We start from the raw sequence: 17,922 nt of genomic DNA on the forward strand, positions 1-17,922 counted from the left end.
CTGACCGGATGAGGAGCTGGTAGAGGATGAGGAAGCAGAGTAGAAGGAGGAAGCAACAGGAGGCAAACTGAAGCGCCCTGCAATCCTCGGTGGTGGAAGGACATGCGCCAAACTGCTATCCGCCTCAGGCCCAGCCACCACTGCATTTACCCAGTGTGCTGTTATGAAGATATAACTTCCCTGACCGTGCTTACTGGTCCACGTATCCGTAGTCGGGTGCACCCTGCCACAGATGGCGTTGCGCAGTGTACACCTGATTTTGTCCCCTACTTGGCCATAAGGCCTTTAAAACTATCCGTCTCCACCAGACAGAATGACAGCATTTCAAAGGCCAATAATTTATAAATGCTGGCATTCAGGGCTAGGGATTGCAGGTGTGTAGGGGGGTACTTCCTCTTCCTCTCCAGCATTTGGGAGATGGAGAGCTGAACGCTTCCGTGGGACATTGTGGAGATGCTTGGTGACCCAGGTGTTGGTTTTGCTGGCAGATCCTCTGTTTGCGGGGTGCCAGGTGGCACTGTCACTCCAGAGGTGGATGAAGAGGCCGAGACTGCAGCAGAAGAGGAAGCAGGAGGAGCCAGAGACCTTTCTTGGTTTTTGAGGTGCTACTCCACTGCAGCTTGTGCTTTGCACTTAAATGCCTGGTCATGCAGGTTGTGCTCAGGTTGAGAATGTTTATACCACTCGTGTCTTGTCGTCAGCACATTGTCTGAAGAACTGCCATGCCAGGGAACTCCTTGGAGCTGGCTTTGGTGTGCTCGGTCCCTTGCTGCGGTGGGCAGTAGCAGGCGTACTGTCTAGAGGACGGCCGCTCCGCTTTTGCACCCTGCTCCCTCTTCTGCTGTGTTGGTGGCTCTGTGCGACCACTGCCTCTTCCTCCGAACTACATAGGTCACTCGCATGATCTTGATTCCATGTGGGGTCGAGGACCTCATCTTCCTCCACATCATCTTCCACCCAGTCTTCACCACTGCCTTCCTTGTCGGTCTGCACACTTTCGAAAGCCCCAGCAGTTGGCACCTGTGTATCGTCATCATCCGAGAAGTGCTAACAGAGTCATCAAAAAGCAGAAGAGACTGCTGCATGACTTGGGGCTCAGACTGCTTGGATGATTTGCAAGGGGGTGAGGTGAAAGACTGATGGACATCGGCTGCAGGTGCCAACTGTGGTCTTTCAGCAGGAGACTGGGTGGGAGACAATGTGAAGGAACTGGATCCACTGTCAGCAACCCAATCTACTATCACCTGTACTTGTTCAGGCCTCCCCATTCATAGAGCCGCATTAGGCCTGACCAAATACCGCTGCAGGTTCTGTCGCCTACTCGCACCTGAGAAAGGGGTTTCACTTGTGCGTGTAGCTGGCACAGATCGACCACATCCTCTCCCTGAAACAGGAGCTCCACCAGCAGCACCATGACCTGGGCCACGTCCCTTATTTGACGCTCTCCTGATATTTTTCAAATTTAGGATCTTGCCCTAAATGGGTGTTTAATTAATAGTAGAATAGAATGACAGTATGTAAAGGGTGTATCTCACACGGCCTGAACCAGACTAGGCCTCAATTTAAGATTTTTTTTGCCCAAAATGGCAGTATTTCAAATGCCTGAATCAAACCCCTGTATGTAAAGGGTGTATTTCACACGGCCTGAACCACTGTAGGCGTGAATTAAATATTTCTTTGCCCAAAATTGCTGTAATTCAAATGCCTGAATCAAACCCCTGTATGTAAAGGGTGTATTTCACATGGCCTGAACCACTGTAGGCCTGAATTAAATATTGGTGCACCAAATGGCGGTATTTCAAATCTCTAAATCTAACCCAAATGTATTGAGGGTGTATCTCACAATGACATATGCAGCAAAGGCTGCCAAATAAACTTTTTTTGCCCAAACTGGTGTTTGTTTAATAACTCAATATGGCAGCAGTATATAACCCAGGAATTTCGAACGTGCTTATGATGCAAGGCCTGAAATATTGTTTTTTTTGCCCCAAAAAGGGTGTTTTATTAATGAAAGAATATAAGCCCTGTATATACAGGGTGTATCTCACACGGCCTGAACCACTGTAGGCCTAAATTAAATATTGGTGCACCAAATGGCGGTATTTCAAATCTCTGAATCTAACCCAAATGTATTAAGGGTGTATCTCACAATGACATCTGCATCAAAGCTGCCAACTAATTTTTTTTTGCCCAAACAAGTGTTTAACAACTGAATTTGACAGCAGTATATAAGCCTGTAATTTCACACGTGCTGATGCTGCAAGGCCTGAAAATAGTGTTTTTTGGCAAAAAAGTGTGTTTTTAAAACCACAGAAAATGATGGGTGTATTTCTAGCTTAAATTGCACACTGACTAATCCAGATGTTGTATATTGCAAAAAAAATTGTGATTTTCAATGTCCCAAAAGCTCAGCTGCAGTGCTGGTGCACTGAGCTTGCATAAAATGGCCACCGCAGCCGCCCACCTAACTAACAGACGGATCCTAGTTGTTTTTTTTTGGTCAATGGGCTCAGGGCAGGGTAAAAAGATTGTGCCCTGCACCCACACAACTATTTCTATGTAGATCGCTGAGTTAGATTCTCTCCTATTCTCTCCCTGAAATCACCAGTCCAGCAGCATCATCTCCCTACACTTGTAACAGCAGAGTGATGTGCAGTGCTACGTGACTCAAGCTTATGAAGAGCCTGGGTCACATGCTGCTCTGGCCAATCACAGCCATGCTGTGATGGCTTCTAAGGTCAGACAGTTAAACGCTTGTTGATTGGCTGCTCTGCAGCCTTTCAAAAAGCGCCGAAAAAAATTGACAAACACCGAACCCGAACTTTACTGAAATGTTCGGGTTCGGGACTGAGGTCCAAAAATCCTAAAGTTCAGTACGAACCCGAACTTTACAGTTCGCATTCGCTCAACCCTAGTGAGAACGCTTGGGAAACCCGGGCTCCTCCAGCCACCACTCTCCTAACTATGTTCTCAACATAGATATGGGTCCCAGAGGTGGAACCTGCACCTAACAGACAATGAGAGCATATCCTAGTGACATGCCCCAATTGTCTGTGATGGGAATACCCTTTTAAGAACAGCTCAGGCAAGATTGCTGCTCCATAATAATATTCAGGAAATATTTAAAAAATCTACAATAAGAAAATAAAAACTGATTCGAAAAAAAGATGTGTTACCATCTGGTTTTAACTGGGAGACATTTTTGGTGACACATTTCCTTTGGTGGGAAGTTGCTGCCAACTACGTATACAGTTCCCTAACAGCAGACATTGCAGAGGAAATGTAATGTGAATTCGGAGTCCATCATGTCAAGAAAGATCCAATTAAAATATCTTTATTATATATTATCAATAACAATCATTATTATACTGAAGATTGTTTTAAATCCAAAATGCATTAAAACTATCCCATGACTCACGCTGGAGTTTTCAACTCTGGATAATAGATTGATATTTTACTTGGATCCTCCTTGATGTGCTAGACCTAATTCACATTGCACTTTGACCTGTTTTCTCAAGGCCTTTTGTGTGACAAGAGGATCTATTTTTACATAAGGGTTAGCTGGGATTTGTGTTGTACTGCTGTATGGAAGAGGAAATGTAATAGTACACATAGCCATTCAATGGAATAGCTGATCATGGATATTTTAGAGAGAGTAGAAAAAGTGGTCCTGAGGCTTTGAGAATAAGTCATTTAAGGTGTTGTCCAACGCTTTTTAAGTGATGACCTATGCTCATGAGAATCCATCACTATTTGATCAGTGGGGGGCCTGACGCCACACTGATCATCCATTCTGCAGGACCGCGAATGCTGGAACTACAGAGCTCCCTATGTCGGATGGAGCTGTGTTATCCTGGTGCAGAAGCTAATGCAAAACAGCTCATTAGTGGAGTGCAGGGTTTCAGACCCCCACTGATTAGATACCGATAGCCTCTCCTCAGGATAGGTCAACGTTTTGTTCAATAACCCCATTAAGGGAATTCGTATTAGAAGAATATTATGTACAGCCATTCCAGTAAAAATAAGTGACCAACATGAGATGTTAGTACTTCTATATAGTAGAAAAATATGTTGTTCCGAAACTTCAGACTGCTCAGGAGTCATGCCTTTGGTACGGCATACTTTATTAATACATTATTTCTTTAGCAGAAATTAATATTGACTATTGCAGATTAATAACAGTACCAACCTTTTCTTTTTAGGAGCATGTTGATTTCCAGAATAATATAGAAGAGGACTTCCCATGCAAAGAATCCTCCCATTACCTGGGGCAACCATGGTTTTGGTGATATCAATCGACTAAAGCCAAGAAAGATGGCAGCCACTAGGGGTAATGAGAACATAGCATGATGTGGTAGAAGTAAATTGATTTGTAATTAAAGCCATATAACACTGCATTTAAAAATATGTAGCTACTTACTATGTTGTTTATCTTGGCATGTAATATCTTACCTGCTAGGATTTTTATCACAAGAGCATTTATGCTATGTCCCCAGTTGAAGATGAAACGTCTGCAATTAGAATAATACATTTACATTTAGAAACTTTATTGTTAGATACATTATCAAAAGAGCACAAGAAATTAAATTCCTAAAAAAGTTGCATAAACAAATATTACTGTATCAACATATGTTGAACTCCTGAGATAACTGTCGGTCAAACTGGTCAACCCTCTCCTTATCCTCCTATACGTATGCATGCTCCGCTCAGCCAAGGACACATATGTAGCTGCTGAAAGACTCGTCTGGCAGCAGCTCATCTCTTAAGAACAAAATAATTGGGCAGTTGAAAGATGCACCTAATTTATTAAGAGGTAGATGCCTCTTAGACTTCAGCTATAACTTACGCCAGTTTCTGCTGCATGTTATAGTAAAATACGGTGAGCTGCGATAGGCTCTGTCCTTCTTCTAATTCCTACCCCTTTTCCTTGCAACTTTAGAAAAGTCACACATTATTGAGCAAATATGGCATAATTTTTGACTTTTTTTACGTCACAATACGGGCATAAAACTTCCCCAATGTACCCAATCCTTATCTCACTGGACATCCTGTTAAGGGAGAACAGGGAGGCCCCATTCACATTAGATGGTCAGCTGAGCTTGTCAAAATCAATGGGTTCGGCCAGCAGATCTAATGTGTATGGCCAACTGTAAAGTGCTCTGTCATAAGACATGTTTTTTTTTTTTTAAAGAGGACCTGTCATCGTCTGTTTTAGTAAATGCTTACATTCCCCATGTAATTTAAAAGTGAAGGGCGAGCACTCAACAGTTGGACCACAATAATATGATTAAAAATTTATTAAATCACAATAATACAACGCGTATGTAATGACTAAAATCTACAAAACTAAATAGAATCTGTAGACATAAAATCCTAAATGACACAAATGAAGGTAAATAGTAGTAGAAGTCCCTTAATATCAATTGAAACTGATAGACAATAAGAGCCGCAGATGGCTACACTTGATTTCCAGTGCGCACGCTGAAATAGCAGGTGGTAGCAAATCCTAGTGTGCTGTTACTATATTATCAAATCCAATGCGCATAGATGTGTCAATTGTGTTGAAGACCTGAGGTCCAATGCGCAAACAAGAAGTACTAGGAGTAGCTAATTCCTATGTACTGCTGTTGTGCTTCCAAGTCCAATGCGCCTAGCAATGTGGTAGAAAGTTCTTGCGTACTGATACTAGTAGTTAGCAGACAAATTCCTGCTTATGTAACAACCCATGTCTTCAATAGACTTTTGTATCGTGGATATGCACGCTGAGCAAATAGTTAGTTCGTCACATAAAGGTTTCGACCGAAGTCTTCCTACCTTCCCCTCGGTTCGTGTAACAAATTGTCTCTATCTACGTGCCGTATAGACAAACTGCATGGAACGCTCCCGGTCTCTCGCTTGTGATTGCTGTCGCAAGTTGGTCCAAGATCTCGCGGTATTGTGAGCGTGATCTGTATCCGGACGTCAGAGAGCGGAGATTTCTGTAGTTCCTATGCTCTGCGTGTTAAACATCCAAATTCATCTATTCAGATGTAGTTTGCATGGCCATGCATTAGGTGCGGAGGTGCTGTTTCAACAGGTGTGCGGACCAGACGCGTTTCGAGAGTCCTTCTCCCTTCGTCAGTGGTACAGCATCACCTGTAAGCCTCCGCCTTTTATATCGTGGACAAGCACCAAAAACCTGGATCACTGGATTCACTTCAAACATTAAAAAATCGCATGCGTTTTATTATGCGTTTTCCATGCGGTTTTTTTGGGGGGTATGCGTTTTTTCCTGAAATAGCTTCTTTATTCCATTCTATAAAGCTAGTGTACATTCAGTTTGTTGTTACTCATTGTCTGTATAAATAATCAGCTATTATTGTCAATCTCATATTATAGCAATATCACAATGCTAATGCTATTGGTTTAAAAATGTTATACATCTTCAACTTCAGATGGAGTTTCTGTATACTATCTAGATCTATGTAGTCATAAATATTTGTAATTTCATTGTTAAATATAAATATGATATAAAATGTATATAATATACAGCATATAAATCAATACATAATAAAAAATATATAATATAATAAAAACCTTTTTTTTATATTTTTTATATATTTGATCTTTTTAATCATTATTAAAGGTTTTAGAGCCATCACAGATGTGATTAGCCATAAGGTTTTTATTATATTATATATTTTTTATTATGTATTGATTTATATGCTGTATATTATATACATTTTATATCATATTTATATTTAACAATGAAATTACAAATATTTATGACTACATAGATCTAGATAGTATACAGAAACTCCATCTGAAGTTGAAGATGTATAACATTTTTAAACCAATAGCATTAGCATTGTGATATTGCTATAATATGAGATTGACAATAATAGCTGATTATTTATACAGACAATGAGTAACAACAAACTGAATGTACACTAGCTTTATAGAATGGAATAAAGAAGCTATTTCAGGAAAAAACGCATACCCCCCAAAAAAACCGCATGGAAAACGCATAATAAAACGCATGCGATTTTTTAATGTTTGAAGTGAATCCAGTGATCCAGGTTTTTGGTGCTTGTCCACGATATAAAAGCCGGAGGCTTACAGGTGATGCTGTACCACTGACGAAGGGAGAAGGACTCTCGAAACGCGTCTGGTCCGCACACCTGTTGAAACAGCACCTCCGCACCTAATGCATGGCCATGCAAACTACATCTGAATAGATGAATTTGGATGTTTAACACGCAGAGCATAGGAACTACAGAAATCTCCGCTCTCTGACGTCCGGATACAGATCACGCTCACAATACCGCGAGATCTTGGACCAACTTGCGACAGCAATCACAAGCGAGAGACCGGGAGCGTTCCATGCAGTTTGTCTATACGGCACGTAGATAGAGACAATTTGTTACACGAACCGAGGGGAAGGTAGGAAGACTTCGGTCGAAACCTTTATGTGACGAACTAACTATTTGCTCAGCGTGCATATCCACGATACAAAAGTCTATTGAAGACATGGGTTGTTACATAAGCAGGAATTTGTCTGCTAACTACTAGTATCAGTACGCAAGAACTTTCTACCACATTGCTAGGCGCATTGGACTTGGAAGCACAACAGCAGTACATAGGAATTAGCTACTCCTAGTACTTCTTGTTTGCGCATTGGACCTCAGGTCTTCAACACAATTGACACATCTATGCGCATTGGATTTGATAATATAGTAACAGCACACTAGGATTTGCTACCACCTGCTATTTCAGCGTGCGCACTGGAAATCAAGTGTAGCCATCTGCGGCTCTTATTGTCTATCAGTTTCAATTGATATTAAGGGACTTCTACTACTATTTACCTTCATTTGTGTCATTTAGGATTTTATGTCTACAGATTCTATTTAGTTTTGTAGATTTTAGTCATTACATACGCGTTGTATTATTGTGATTTAATAAATTTTTAATCATATTATTGTGGTCCAACTGTTGAGTGCTCGCCCTTCACTTTTAAATTACTTTACTAATTACCAATAGAGGTTGGGTGTTCCTCTTATCGGGTTAGCAGCACCTATTCCAGAACCCTGCCTGAAGTGAGCCACCATTTTCTGCAGTTTGCACATTCCCCATGTATTAACAATTCTGGAAAATCTTTTCTTAAGAATCTGCATTGTGTTGTTCCTATGTTTTCCCTTCTGAACTGTATGACCATTCTTGTTATGCCAATTTGGAGTGTCCTACACTGAGTGACACTGTTACCATTGCCTGGATGTACTGTATAGGGAAACACCCATTGACAAGGGATATGGTAACGCCTAGTTGTCATTTCTAGGGAGCGTAACAAAGGGCAAAAAGACTTGTTCTAGAATTGTTATTGTACATATTGATACTAAAATACACACTTCAGTATAGCTGACAGGTCCTCTAGAAGCATAGGTGTCGCAAAACCCAGAGGAGCCAAGAATGGGGTTGGTAGTGGCACTGTTTGAAACAGTTGTTCACAGTGGCAATTCTCACACCCATGATCCCTAGTGCCAGGGCAGTGTTAGCAGGGTGCACTTTTTTTTCCCCTCGGAGCACACCCAGATGTTAGGGCTTCTGCCTGATGGTAGATGGGGTTCCCTTTGTGTTGTGGATTTGGTGTGGGTGCAAGGCAGGAGATGTAGGGGCAGTGGCCTAATGGGAGTTGTAGAACATCCAATGGTATCAAACACAGTTCCAAACATTTCACAGGGCAAATAGTCCCAGATATAAATGTATAGATATAAGCAAGGATGGGGGTTGTAGTACTCCTTCACCCTATCTCACCAAAGTCTCTTTCTCTGCTAAATCTAAGGCGTCAATAAGGTTCCTACAAGATTTAATGTAATTCCAGAATGAGGGGTACAGGATTAAGATGAGCCTGGCTTTGACCGTGTCCAAGTGTGAAGGGTGTCTTAGCAATGTTCCTCTCATTGCAGTAAAGCCTTAAATAGTGAATACTTTACTGACTGACTTTGGTGGTCAGTCATGCAGACTCTGGACCTTTTTCTCTGTAAATCTCTCATAGTTTGTAGTTCTCTGGGATGCAGGATTAGCACTTTGAGGAGTGAGCACATGTATCTTCTCTCACTTCCTCAGCCAACACACAACTACTTATTAACCTGGGGCAGGATTAAGTCCATCTCCTAGCTTCCTGTGAGGGAAAAAGCAGGATTGTTAACCCCCACAGAACCATACAAAACTATGCTGGGTGTGTCCAATACATTAAATAACAATTTGCCAGTACCTTATACTGGGATACTGCATAGGCATCTATAAAATCAACAGTTCTTATCATACACAAGTTTAAAAGGTGCCCATATACCTTCAGTAGCTGTCAGCCAGCAGCTAATCTACCATAAAAATACACAAAAATGCATTTTGTAAAGGGACAGATGAATAAGGCATCTTTCACACATCAGTGATTGATCAGCGATTGTGAGCCAAAACACAGAACAGGTAAAAGTTTGCAAACCTTTCCATTTTGTAGGTTCCATTCCTGGTTTTGGCTTACAATCACTGATCAAACACTCACTGTGTGAATACAGTCTAAGCCACTGTTAGTATCAGGCATGTTAAAATCAAACATGTAGTCCAATTTCTTTCCTCAATATCTGCCATCAGGGGAGAGCTTAGACACCTCATACAGAGTTGGCTGTTCCCACCTAAAATGGTGGTTTTGACCGACTCTCCTCTAAGACTCCATTCCCACGTCCGCAAATGGGTTCGCATCTGTTTCGAAATTTTGCGGAACGGGTGCGGACCCATTCATTCTCTATGGGGACGGAATGGATGCATCCGCATTTCTGGAGCGCGCCCCCGATCTTCCGGCAATTGCGGACAAGAACAGGCATTTCTATGGGGGTGCCGGCCGGGTGTATTGCGGATCCGCAATATACTATGGACGTGTGAATGGACCTTTATTGTGAATAGGCACTTTCTAAAGGTTTTATAAATGTCCTGGCCTTTGTGCAGTCCTCTGCAGCTTGTTTAACCTTTCCAGATTTCAGCAATCACAGAAGAACTTTAAGGTAAGCCATGTTTGTTTAGTATAAGCATAGAACTATAACCTGCCTAGAAAGATTTACCTTTCATGCTTAGGATCTGGGCGGAAAAAAGCAGCAATGGGTTGGAAGAACGACAATATCATAACTATGCAGCCAAGGACTGGATGGGCTCCCTGTAAAGAGAAAGAGTAAAGGCGGTGTGAGCTTCTCATTATTATACAGGGAGTGCAGAATTATTAGGCAAGTTGTATTTTTGAGGATTAATTTTATTATTGAACAACAACCATGTTCTCAATGAACCCAAAAAACTCATTAATATCAAAGCTGAATATTTTTGGAAGTAGTTTTTAGTTTGTTTTTAGTTTTAGCTATTTTAGGGGGATAGCTCTGTGTGCAGGTGACTATTACTGTGCATAATTATTAGGCAACTTAACAAAAAACAAATATATACCAATTATTTATTTTTACCAGTGAAACCAATATAACATCTCAACATTCACAAATATACATTTCTGACATTCAAAAACAAAACAAAAACAAATCAGTGACCAATATAGCCACCTTTCTTTGCAAGGACACTCAAAAGCCTGCCATCCATGGATTCTGTCAGTGTTTTGATCTGTTCACCATCAACATTGCGTGCAGCAGCAACCACAGCCTCCCAGACACTGTTCAGAGAGGTGTACTGTTTTCCCTCCTTGTAAATCTCACATTTGATGATGGACCACAGGTTCTCAATGGGGTTCAGATCAGGTGAACAAGGAGGCCATGTCATTAGATTTTCTTCTTTTATACCCTTTCTTGCCAGCCACGCTGTGGAGTACTTGGACGCGTGTGATGGAGCATTGTCCTGCATGAAAATCATGTTTTTCTTGAAGGATGCAGACTTCTTCCTGTACCACTGCTTGAAGAAGGTGTCTTCCAGAAACTGGCAGTAGGACTGGGAGTTGAGCTTGACTCCATCCTCAACCCGAAAAGGCCCCACAAGCTCATCTTTGATGATACCAGCCCAAACCAGTACTCCACCTCCACCTTGCTGGCGTCTGAGTCGGACTGGAGCTCTCTGCCCTTTACCAATCCAGCCACGGGCCCATCCATCTGGCCCATCAAGACTCACTCTCATTTCATCAGTCCATAAAACCTTAGAAAAATCAGTCTTGAGCTATTTCTTGGCCCAGTCTTGACGTTTCAGCTTGTGTGTCTTGTTCAGTGGTGGTCGTCTTTCAGCCTTTCTTACCTTGGCCATGTCTCTGAGTATTGCACACCTTGTGCTTTTGGGCACTCCAGTGATGTTGCAGCTCTGAAATATGGCCAAACTGGTGGCAAGTGGCATCTTGGCAGCTGCACGCTTGACTTTTCTCAGTTCATGGGCAGTTATTTTGCGCCTTGGTTTTTCCACACGCTTCTTGCGACCCTGTTGACTATTTTGAATGAAACGCTTGATTGTTCGATGATCACGCTTCAGAAGCTTTGCAATTTTAAGAGTGCTGCATCCCTCTGCAAGATATCTCACTATTTTTGACTTTTCTGAGCCTGTCAAGTCCTTCTTTTGACCCATTTTGCCAAAGGAAAGGAAGTTGCCTAATAATTATGCACACCTAATATAGGGTGTTGATGTCATTAGACCACACCCCTTCTCATTACAGAGATACACATCACCTAATATGCTTAATTATTAGTAGGCTTTCGAGCCTATACAGCTTGGAGTAAGACAACATGCATAAAGAGGATGATGTGGTCAAAATACTCATTTGCCTAATAATTCTGCACTCCCTGTACTGCCGCTTGTGTAGAGAGAACAGGAAATTCAGAGCCACATGTTATAAAAAATATAGCCCCCACCCCTAGAATATTATATTATAAATTATATTATTGCAAACATAATGATACAAACAGGGAATTGAGCTTTGGTGTAAAATAATTGCCTACCTGGCCACAGTTCAAGTTTTTCATGGGACTACTCTACAAACCAAAGCTTAAAACGGGTGTAGTTTATGTGAAGCTGATTAAAGGGGTCATCCCATGACTAAAGTAAAAATTAAAATCAGACATCATATACTACATGACACTGCCCGATGCCTTCTCAAACAGCTGATCGCGACACCCAGGATACTGATTACCTATGCAGAGGAAACGTCATCAATATTAAAATACTTACCCCACTCCAGTCACCGACGTCCACAAACACCATAATGAATGCTATTATGGTCAGAATTACTGTTAATATCATGAGAATGAGATGAACCTGTAGACAGAACACAAGAGAATGATATACAAACTTTATATAAAACCAAATTACAGTGGCTGCAGATGGTGAGATTGTAATCAGGGCTTCCTGAATTTACAGTATAATACCTTCAAAGGGATTAAAATGTGTACGAAAATAACCATACTCCTATGTAGGTTTTAGAGGGCGGTTACAGTGTTCCTGTGTGCATTCGACACCACATGTGCCTGCTATGCGACAGCAAGTTTCAGACAAGTCGCGTGAGTTGCCATGGCATGACTATTTTAGATTATAAATTTTGGCTGAAAAAAAAATAACTGTCTTTGTTGCCAAAATCATGTGCAACTTGGGACCAGTGATAAAATCTCAACAGCATCAGATTATTTTTTTTGTCACAGTGTCATGGTTGCGTAAGGTCGCTGGTTGCAACACAACCGCCAGATCTCAGTGTCCCCTGACATGTTACCCTAAGGGCTCATTCACACGACCGTGGTTTGGTTCTGCATCCGAGGCGCATTTTTTTGCAGCTCAGGTGCGGACCCATTCACTTCAATGGGGCCGCAAAAGATGCGGACAGCACTCCGTTCCGTGGCCCTGCAAAAATGATAAGTTCTGTCCTATTCTTGTCCGTTTTGCGGCCAAGAATAAGCATTTCTATAATGGGCTGCCCCTTCCGTTCTGCAAACTGCGGTAGGTACACGGGCGGCATCCGTGTTTTTGCGGACTGCAAAACACGGCACAGTCGTGTGAACAAGCTTTAAGCCTGAGGCTGTCCAAGGTACTGTTAATGAGAAATTTGCGTGTATAAGATCATAAAGGATAGCAGTAAAATGATCAATTATATATGACAAGTGTAGCCCTAAATACTGTAGGTAAACATAATTTAATTACTTCTTGCATATTGATATCATTTATTTCTGTCAGGATTAACATTATTGCCGATTATAAGTTATAACACTTGATAACTCCTAAATGGAGATAAGTGAATCGATTCTAAATGAATCAGATTTGTCATGATTTTCACAAAAATGTTCTACCAAACAAATCTGCAGTTTTGGTGATTCCCTTTGGATGAAGTGCTCAATCCAGTACCCGCCTTTTACTGTTACAAGGCAAGGTCTAACAGGACAGGGAAGATAAAGATGGAGGATCCATGATTCCAAGTGGGGCCCTGGCTGTTCATGTAATGTGCTGCAGGCACAAAAATCCTGCAGTGCCTGCAGAAAGATAAATATTTTTCTGTGCATGCGCAGCCAGGCTTGTTTTTTTCAAAAACCTCAAGCTCCTACAGTTCATAAATGTTTTATAGTCACATTCCCAGCACATTCAGCAACATATATCTAGCTAGATATGCTGCACAATTGCACCTCTCATTTTAGTACATCAAATCACCAGTTTGTTAGTGGATTTTAGTGCATCATTAAAAATTGTCAATATCAGTGTGCTTGTAGAAGGGGGACATTTAATTGCAACTCTATCTATTAATTACCAAAAAATTGCTACCATTTACTAATTAGTGTCTTGTTATTGTTTAACCCCTTCTACCCCCGGCCAGTTTTCGCCCTTTTGCCCAGGCCATTTTTCTGAAAATCTAACATGTCACTTTATGTGGTAATAGCTTTGGAACACTTATTTATCCAAGCCATTCTGAGATTGTTTTCTCATGACACATTGTACTTCATAAATTTGAGTCAATATATTTCACCTTTATTTATGAGAAAAATCCCAAATTTACCAAAAATGTTGAAAAATTTGCAATTTTCAACTTTTTAATTTCTCTGCTTTTAAAACAGAAAGTGATAACTCATAAAATATGTATTACTTAACATTCCCCATATGTTTACTTTATATTGGCATCATTTCATAAATGTCATTTTATTTTTTTAGGACGTTAGAAGGATTAGAATTTTAGAAGCAATTCTTAAAATTTTTACGAAAATTTCCAAAACCCACTTTTTAAAGACCAGTTCAGGTCTGAAGTAACTTTGTGGGGCTTACATAGTGGAAACCCCCCATAAATGACCACATTGTAGAAACTACACTCCTCAAGTTACTCAAAACTGATTTTACAAACTTTGTTAACCCTTTAGGTGTTCCACAAGAATTAAAGGAAAATGGAGATGAAATTTCAGAATTTCACTTTTTTGGCAGATTTTCCATTTTAATCCATTTTTTTCTTTAATACATCGAGGGTTAACAGCCAAACAAAACTCAATATTTATTACCCTGATTCTGCAGTTTACAGAAACACCCCACATGTGGTTGTAAACTGATGTAAGGGCACATGGCAGGGCACGGAAGGAAATGAGCGCCATATGGTTTTTGGAAGGCAGATTTTGCTCGACTGGTTTTTAGATGCCATGTCCCATTTGAAGCCCCCCTGATGCATCCTTACAGTAGAAACTCCCAAAAAGTGACCCCATTTTGGAAACTAGGGGATAAGGTGCCAGTTTTATTGGTACTATTTTGGGGTACATATTATTTTTAATTGCTCTATATTACGTTTTTTTGTGAGACAAGGTAACAAAAATAAGGCTGTTTTGGCACAGTTTTTATTTTTTACAACATTTATCTGACAGGGTAGATCATGTGCTATTTTTATAGAGCAGATTGTTATGGACGCAATGATATCAAATATGTCTACTTTCTTTTTGTTTGTTTCAGTTTTACATCATAAAGCATTTTTGAAAAAAAAGATGTTTTTGTGTCTCCATTTTCTGAACGTCTTATTTTTTAAATTTTTCTGCCAATCGTCTTGTGCAGGGACTCGTTTTTTGCAGGAAGAGTTGATGTTTTTATTGGTAAAATTTTTGGGTACATATGATTTTTTGATAATTCATTATTACACTTTATGGGGCAAGGTGACAAAAATATTGGTAGTTTTTGCAGTTTTTATTTATTTTGTTTTACAGCGTTCACCTGAGGGGGTAGATCATGTGACATTTTTATAGAGACCTTACAGTGATAACAGAAATATTAAAGATGAAGTATAATGGTAGACACTCACAGCAAAATGCACAAACATATGTGGCAGAATTTAGGCTACTTTCACACTTGCAGTAGCAGGGTCCGGCAGGATGTTCCGGCGGGGGAACAGCCTGCCGCATCCGTGCTAACGCTAGCCCACCGTGTCGCCGGAAGTCCACTGTAGTTTTTGTCTGGCCGCCTCTTAGCATGTTTGCCATGCTGCGGCCGGACCTCCGGTCTGCCCCCATTATAGTGAATAGGGCCGGAGTGAATGGGCTAGCGTAAGCACGGATCTGGCAGGCTGTTCCCCTACTGGAATAACTTTCCGGCCTTACACATGTATAGATATCCTGCTCTTAAGTCCGTCAGAAGCAAGACACATGCAGTTCCTATCACACATAGAAAACATGCAATGCACGCACCAAGACATTTTTTGCCTAACCCTATTTTAGGTGTAGCACAGTTAAAGGGGCTGCCTCACTTCAAAAAAATGGCATTTATTATGTAGAGAAAGTTAATACAAGGCACTTACTAATGTATTCTGATTCTCCATATTGGCTCTTTTCCATCACATTATACACTGCTCGTATCCATGGTTTTGACCACTCTGCAATCCAGCAGTGGTGGCTGTGCTTGCACACTATAGGTAAAGGTGTTGGCCTATGCGCACTTCCAGCCTTTCCCTATAGTGTGTAAGCACGGCCACCGCTGCTGGATTGCAGGGTGGTCGTAACCACGGATACGTGCTGTGTATAATGTGATGGAAAGGAGGCAATATGGATAATAACTAGGGATGAGCGAATCGACTTCGGATGAAACATTCGAAATCGATTTGCATAAAACTTTGTTCTAATTCTGTACGGAGTAGGGTAATAGTGGGGATCCTGGAACAGCTGCAGGGGTATTAGGGGGCAACTGGTCCCCCAGTGGTCTTTTAATATATCTCAGACCTCCCTGTGTGCCAGATCATACGTACCTATGATCCAAATTTTAGTATCACCAACGTCTCGTTTTTTTGGATGAAGGAGTTCATCCCTATTGCTCATAGCAGCTTGTTGATACGTTTTTTTTAAGACAAGACTCAGGATACCCCTCTGAAGAAATCTTCTCTGCAGATCATTTGCTGCTCGTTTAAAGTCTACCCATTCTGAGCAATTGTGATGGGCCCTTAGATATCTACCTTTTGGTATACCATCTTTCAGCCTATTGGGATGCACACTCTTTGTTGCGGTGGGCTTATGAAACATCTTCATTGTTAATTTCCTAGATTTATCAAGACTAATGGAGAGATCTAAAAATGTCAGATGGGTCTCATTGATTTCACTTGTCAAGAAAAGACCAAGATCCTGATTATTGAGTTGTGAGACAAATTCCTTGAACACTGTGCTCGTATTGTTCCACAGTATAAATACATTGTCAATAAATCTTGAGCTACTTTCACACTCGCGTTTGGTGAAGATCCATGACAGATCCTTATCCTTATCCATTCAGAATGCATTAAGGGCAAAACTAATAAGTTTTAGACCGCTTGTGAGATCCCTGAACGGATCTCACAAACGGAAACCAAAACGCCAGTGTGAAAGTAGCCAGTGCCACAACATAATTGAAGAGGTCCATTGCTCCATCGCCTCACAAAACACATGTTCCCTTTTCCACCAGCCCAGGTAGAGATTGGCAAAAGTAGGGGCACATGGGCTCCCCATTGCCACTCCCCTGAGCTGGTGGTATATCTTGCGATTAAAGGTAAAGATATTATGAGTTAGTATGAATTCAAGCAGTTCGATCACCAATTGATCATGTGAGGACAAATGTGACCCCCTTTCTGCTAGGAATATTTTTACTGCCTGACAGCCCTTATTGTGTGGTATTGAGCTGTAGAGTGCTTCTACTTCAAGGCTGACTAAGATTGTATCAGTGTCACAGTAGATGTCATTCAGACGTCTCAGGACATCCATTGAGTCCCTGACATATGATGGAAGATTCATTACAAATGGCCTCAGTATTTCATCAATATATACACTTCTCTCTGAGACTGCCTACTCCTGACACTATAGGCCTGCCCTTAAGCAGGTAGGCTGTAGAAGACTGCTAGTATTGGATGCTCCGGTAGCAAAAAAGCAAACTCCGCTTTATCTCATTGTTGCATTGCCTCCTGTAAAATGCTGGTCAGTTTACACTTAAAACAGTTCCATCGGATTGTGGTCAAGCTTTTTATAACATAGTTTATCATCCAGTGGGCGCATACACATTTCCACATAACTTGTATCATCTAGGATCACTATATTCCCCCCCTTATCTGAGGGTATTATCACTACAGTAGGATCCTTATTAAACATTTCCAAAGCCACCAATTCCTCCTTAGTGACATTCAACATGTGTGGTTTGTGTAGCTGGAGTGCTTTTAGTTTATCTGTGGCGGCTATAAGAAAAGCATCCAGAGGGGAGTATACATTTATTGGGGGATTTTTCCTTGACGGACCTTTACCTATTTCCATCTCCCTCTCTTCAAAGAGGTCAGCAAGAAGCCTAACATGGCGCAGTTCTTCTGGTTCAATGCCTAATTCATGACACCGTTCCTTGTCATTTGTAAGGAAGAACTTGCGCCATTTAAGCTTTCTAACAAAGAGATTCAGGTCCTTAACCCAATTAAACGGGTTAAAGTGACAGTCTGGGACAAATGAGAGGCCTTTACGTAATAAATCCATCTCTGTTTGATTC

At 41.1% G+C, this 17,922-nt stretch overlaps 1 protein-coding gene across 2 annotated transcripts in view; it reads right to left on the minus strand.

The window, feature by feature from the left end:
• Positions 1-17,922, minus strand: part of LOC120978911 (putative ferric-chelate reductase 1) — a 102,375-nt gene that overhangs the window by 15,172 nt on the left and 69,281 nt on the right. For both annotated transcript variants that reach the window (XR_005774205.1, XM_040407335.1), the window contains exons 11-14: positions 12,169-12,255; positions 10,092-10,183; positions 4,453-4,511; positions 4,190-4,324 (exon numbers count right to left, since the gene is read on the minus strand). Coding sequence is in view for 1 of the 2 variants with exons in the window: in XM_040407335.1 (XP_040263269.1) it covers positions 4,190-4,324; positions 4,453-4,511; positions 10,092-10,183; positions 12,169-12,255 (373 nt within the window). In the remaining variant the exon portion in view is untranslated. The remainder of the gene's footprint in view (positions 1-4,189; positions 4,325-4,452; positions 4,512-10,091; positions 10,184-12,168; positions 12,256-17,922) is intronic.

Source organism: Bufo bufo, chromosome 9 (assembly GCF_905171765.1).
Source record: "Bufo bufo chromosome 9, aBufBuf1.1, whole genome shotgun sequence".
NCBI lineage: Eukaryota > Metazoa > Chordata > Amphibia > Anura > Bufonidae > Bufo > Bufo bufo.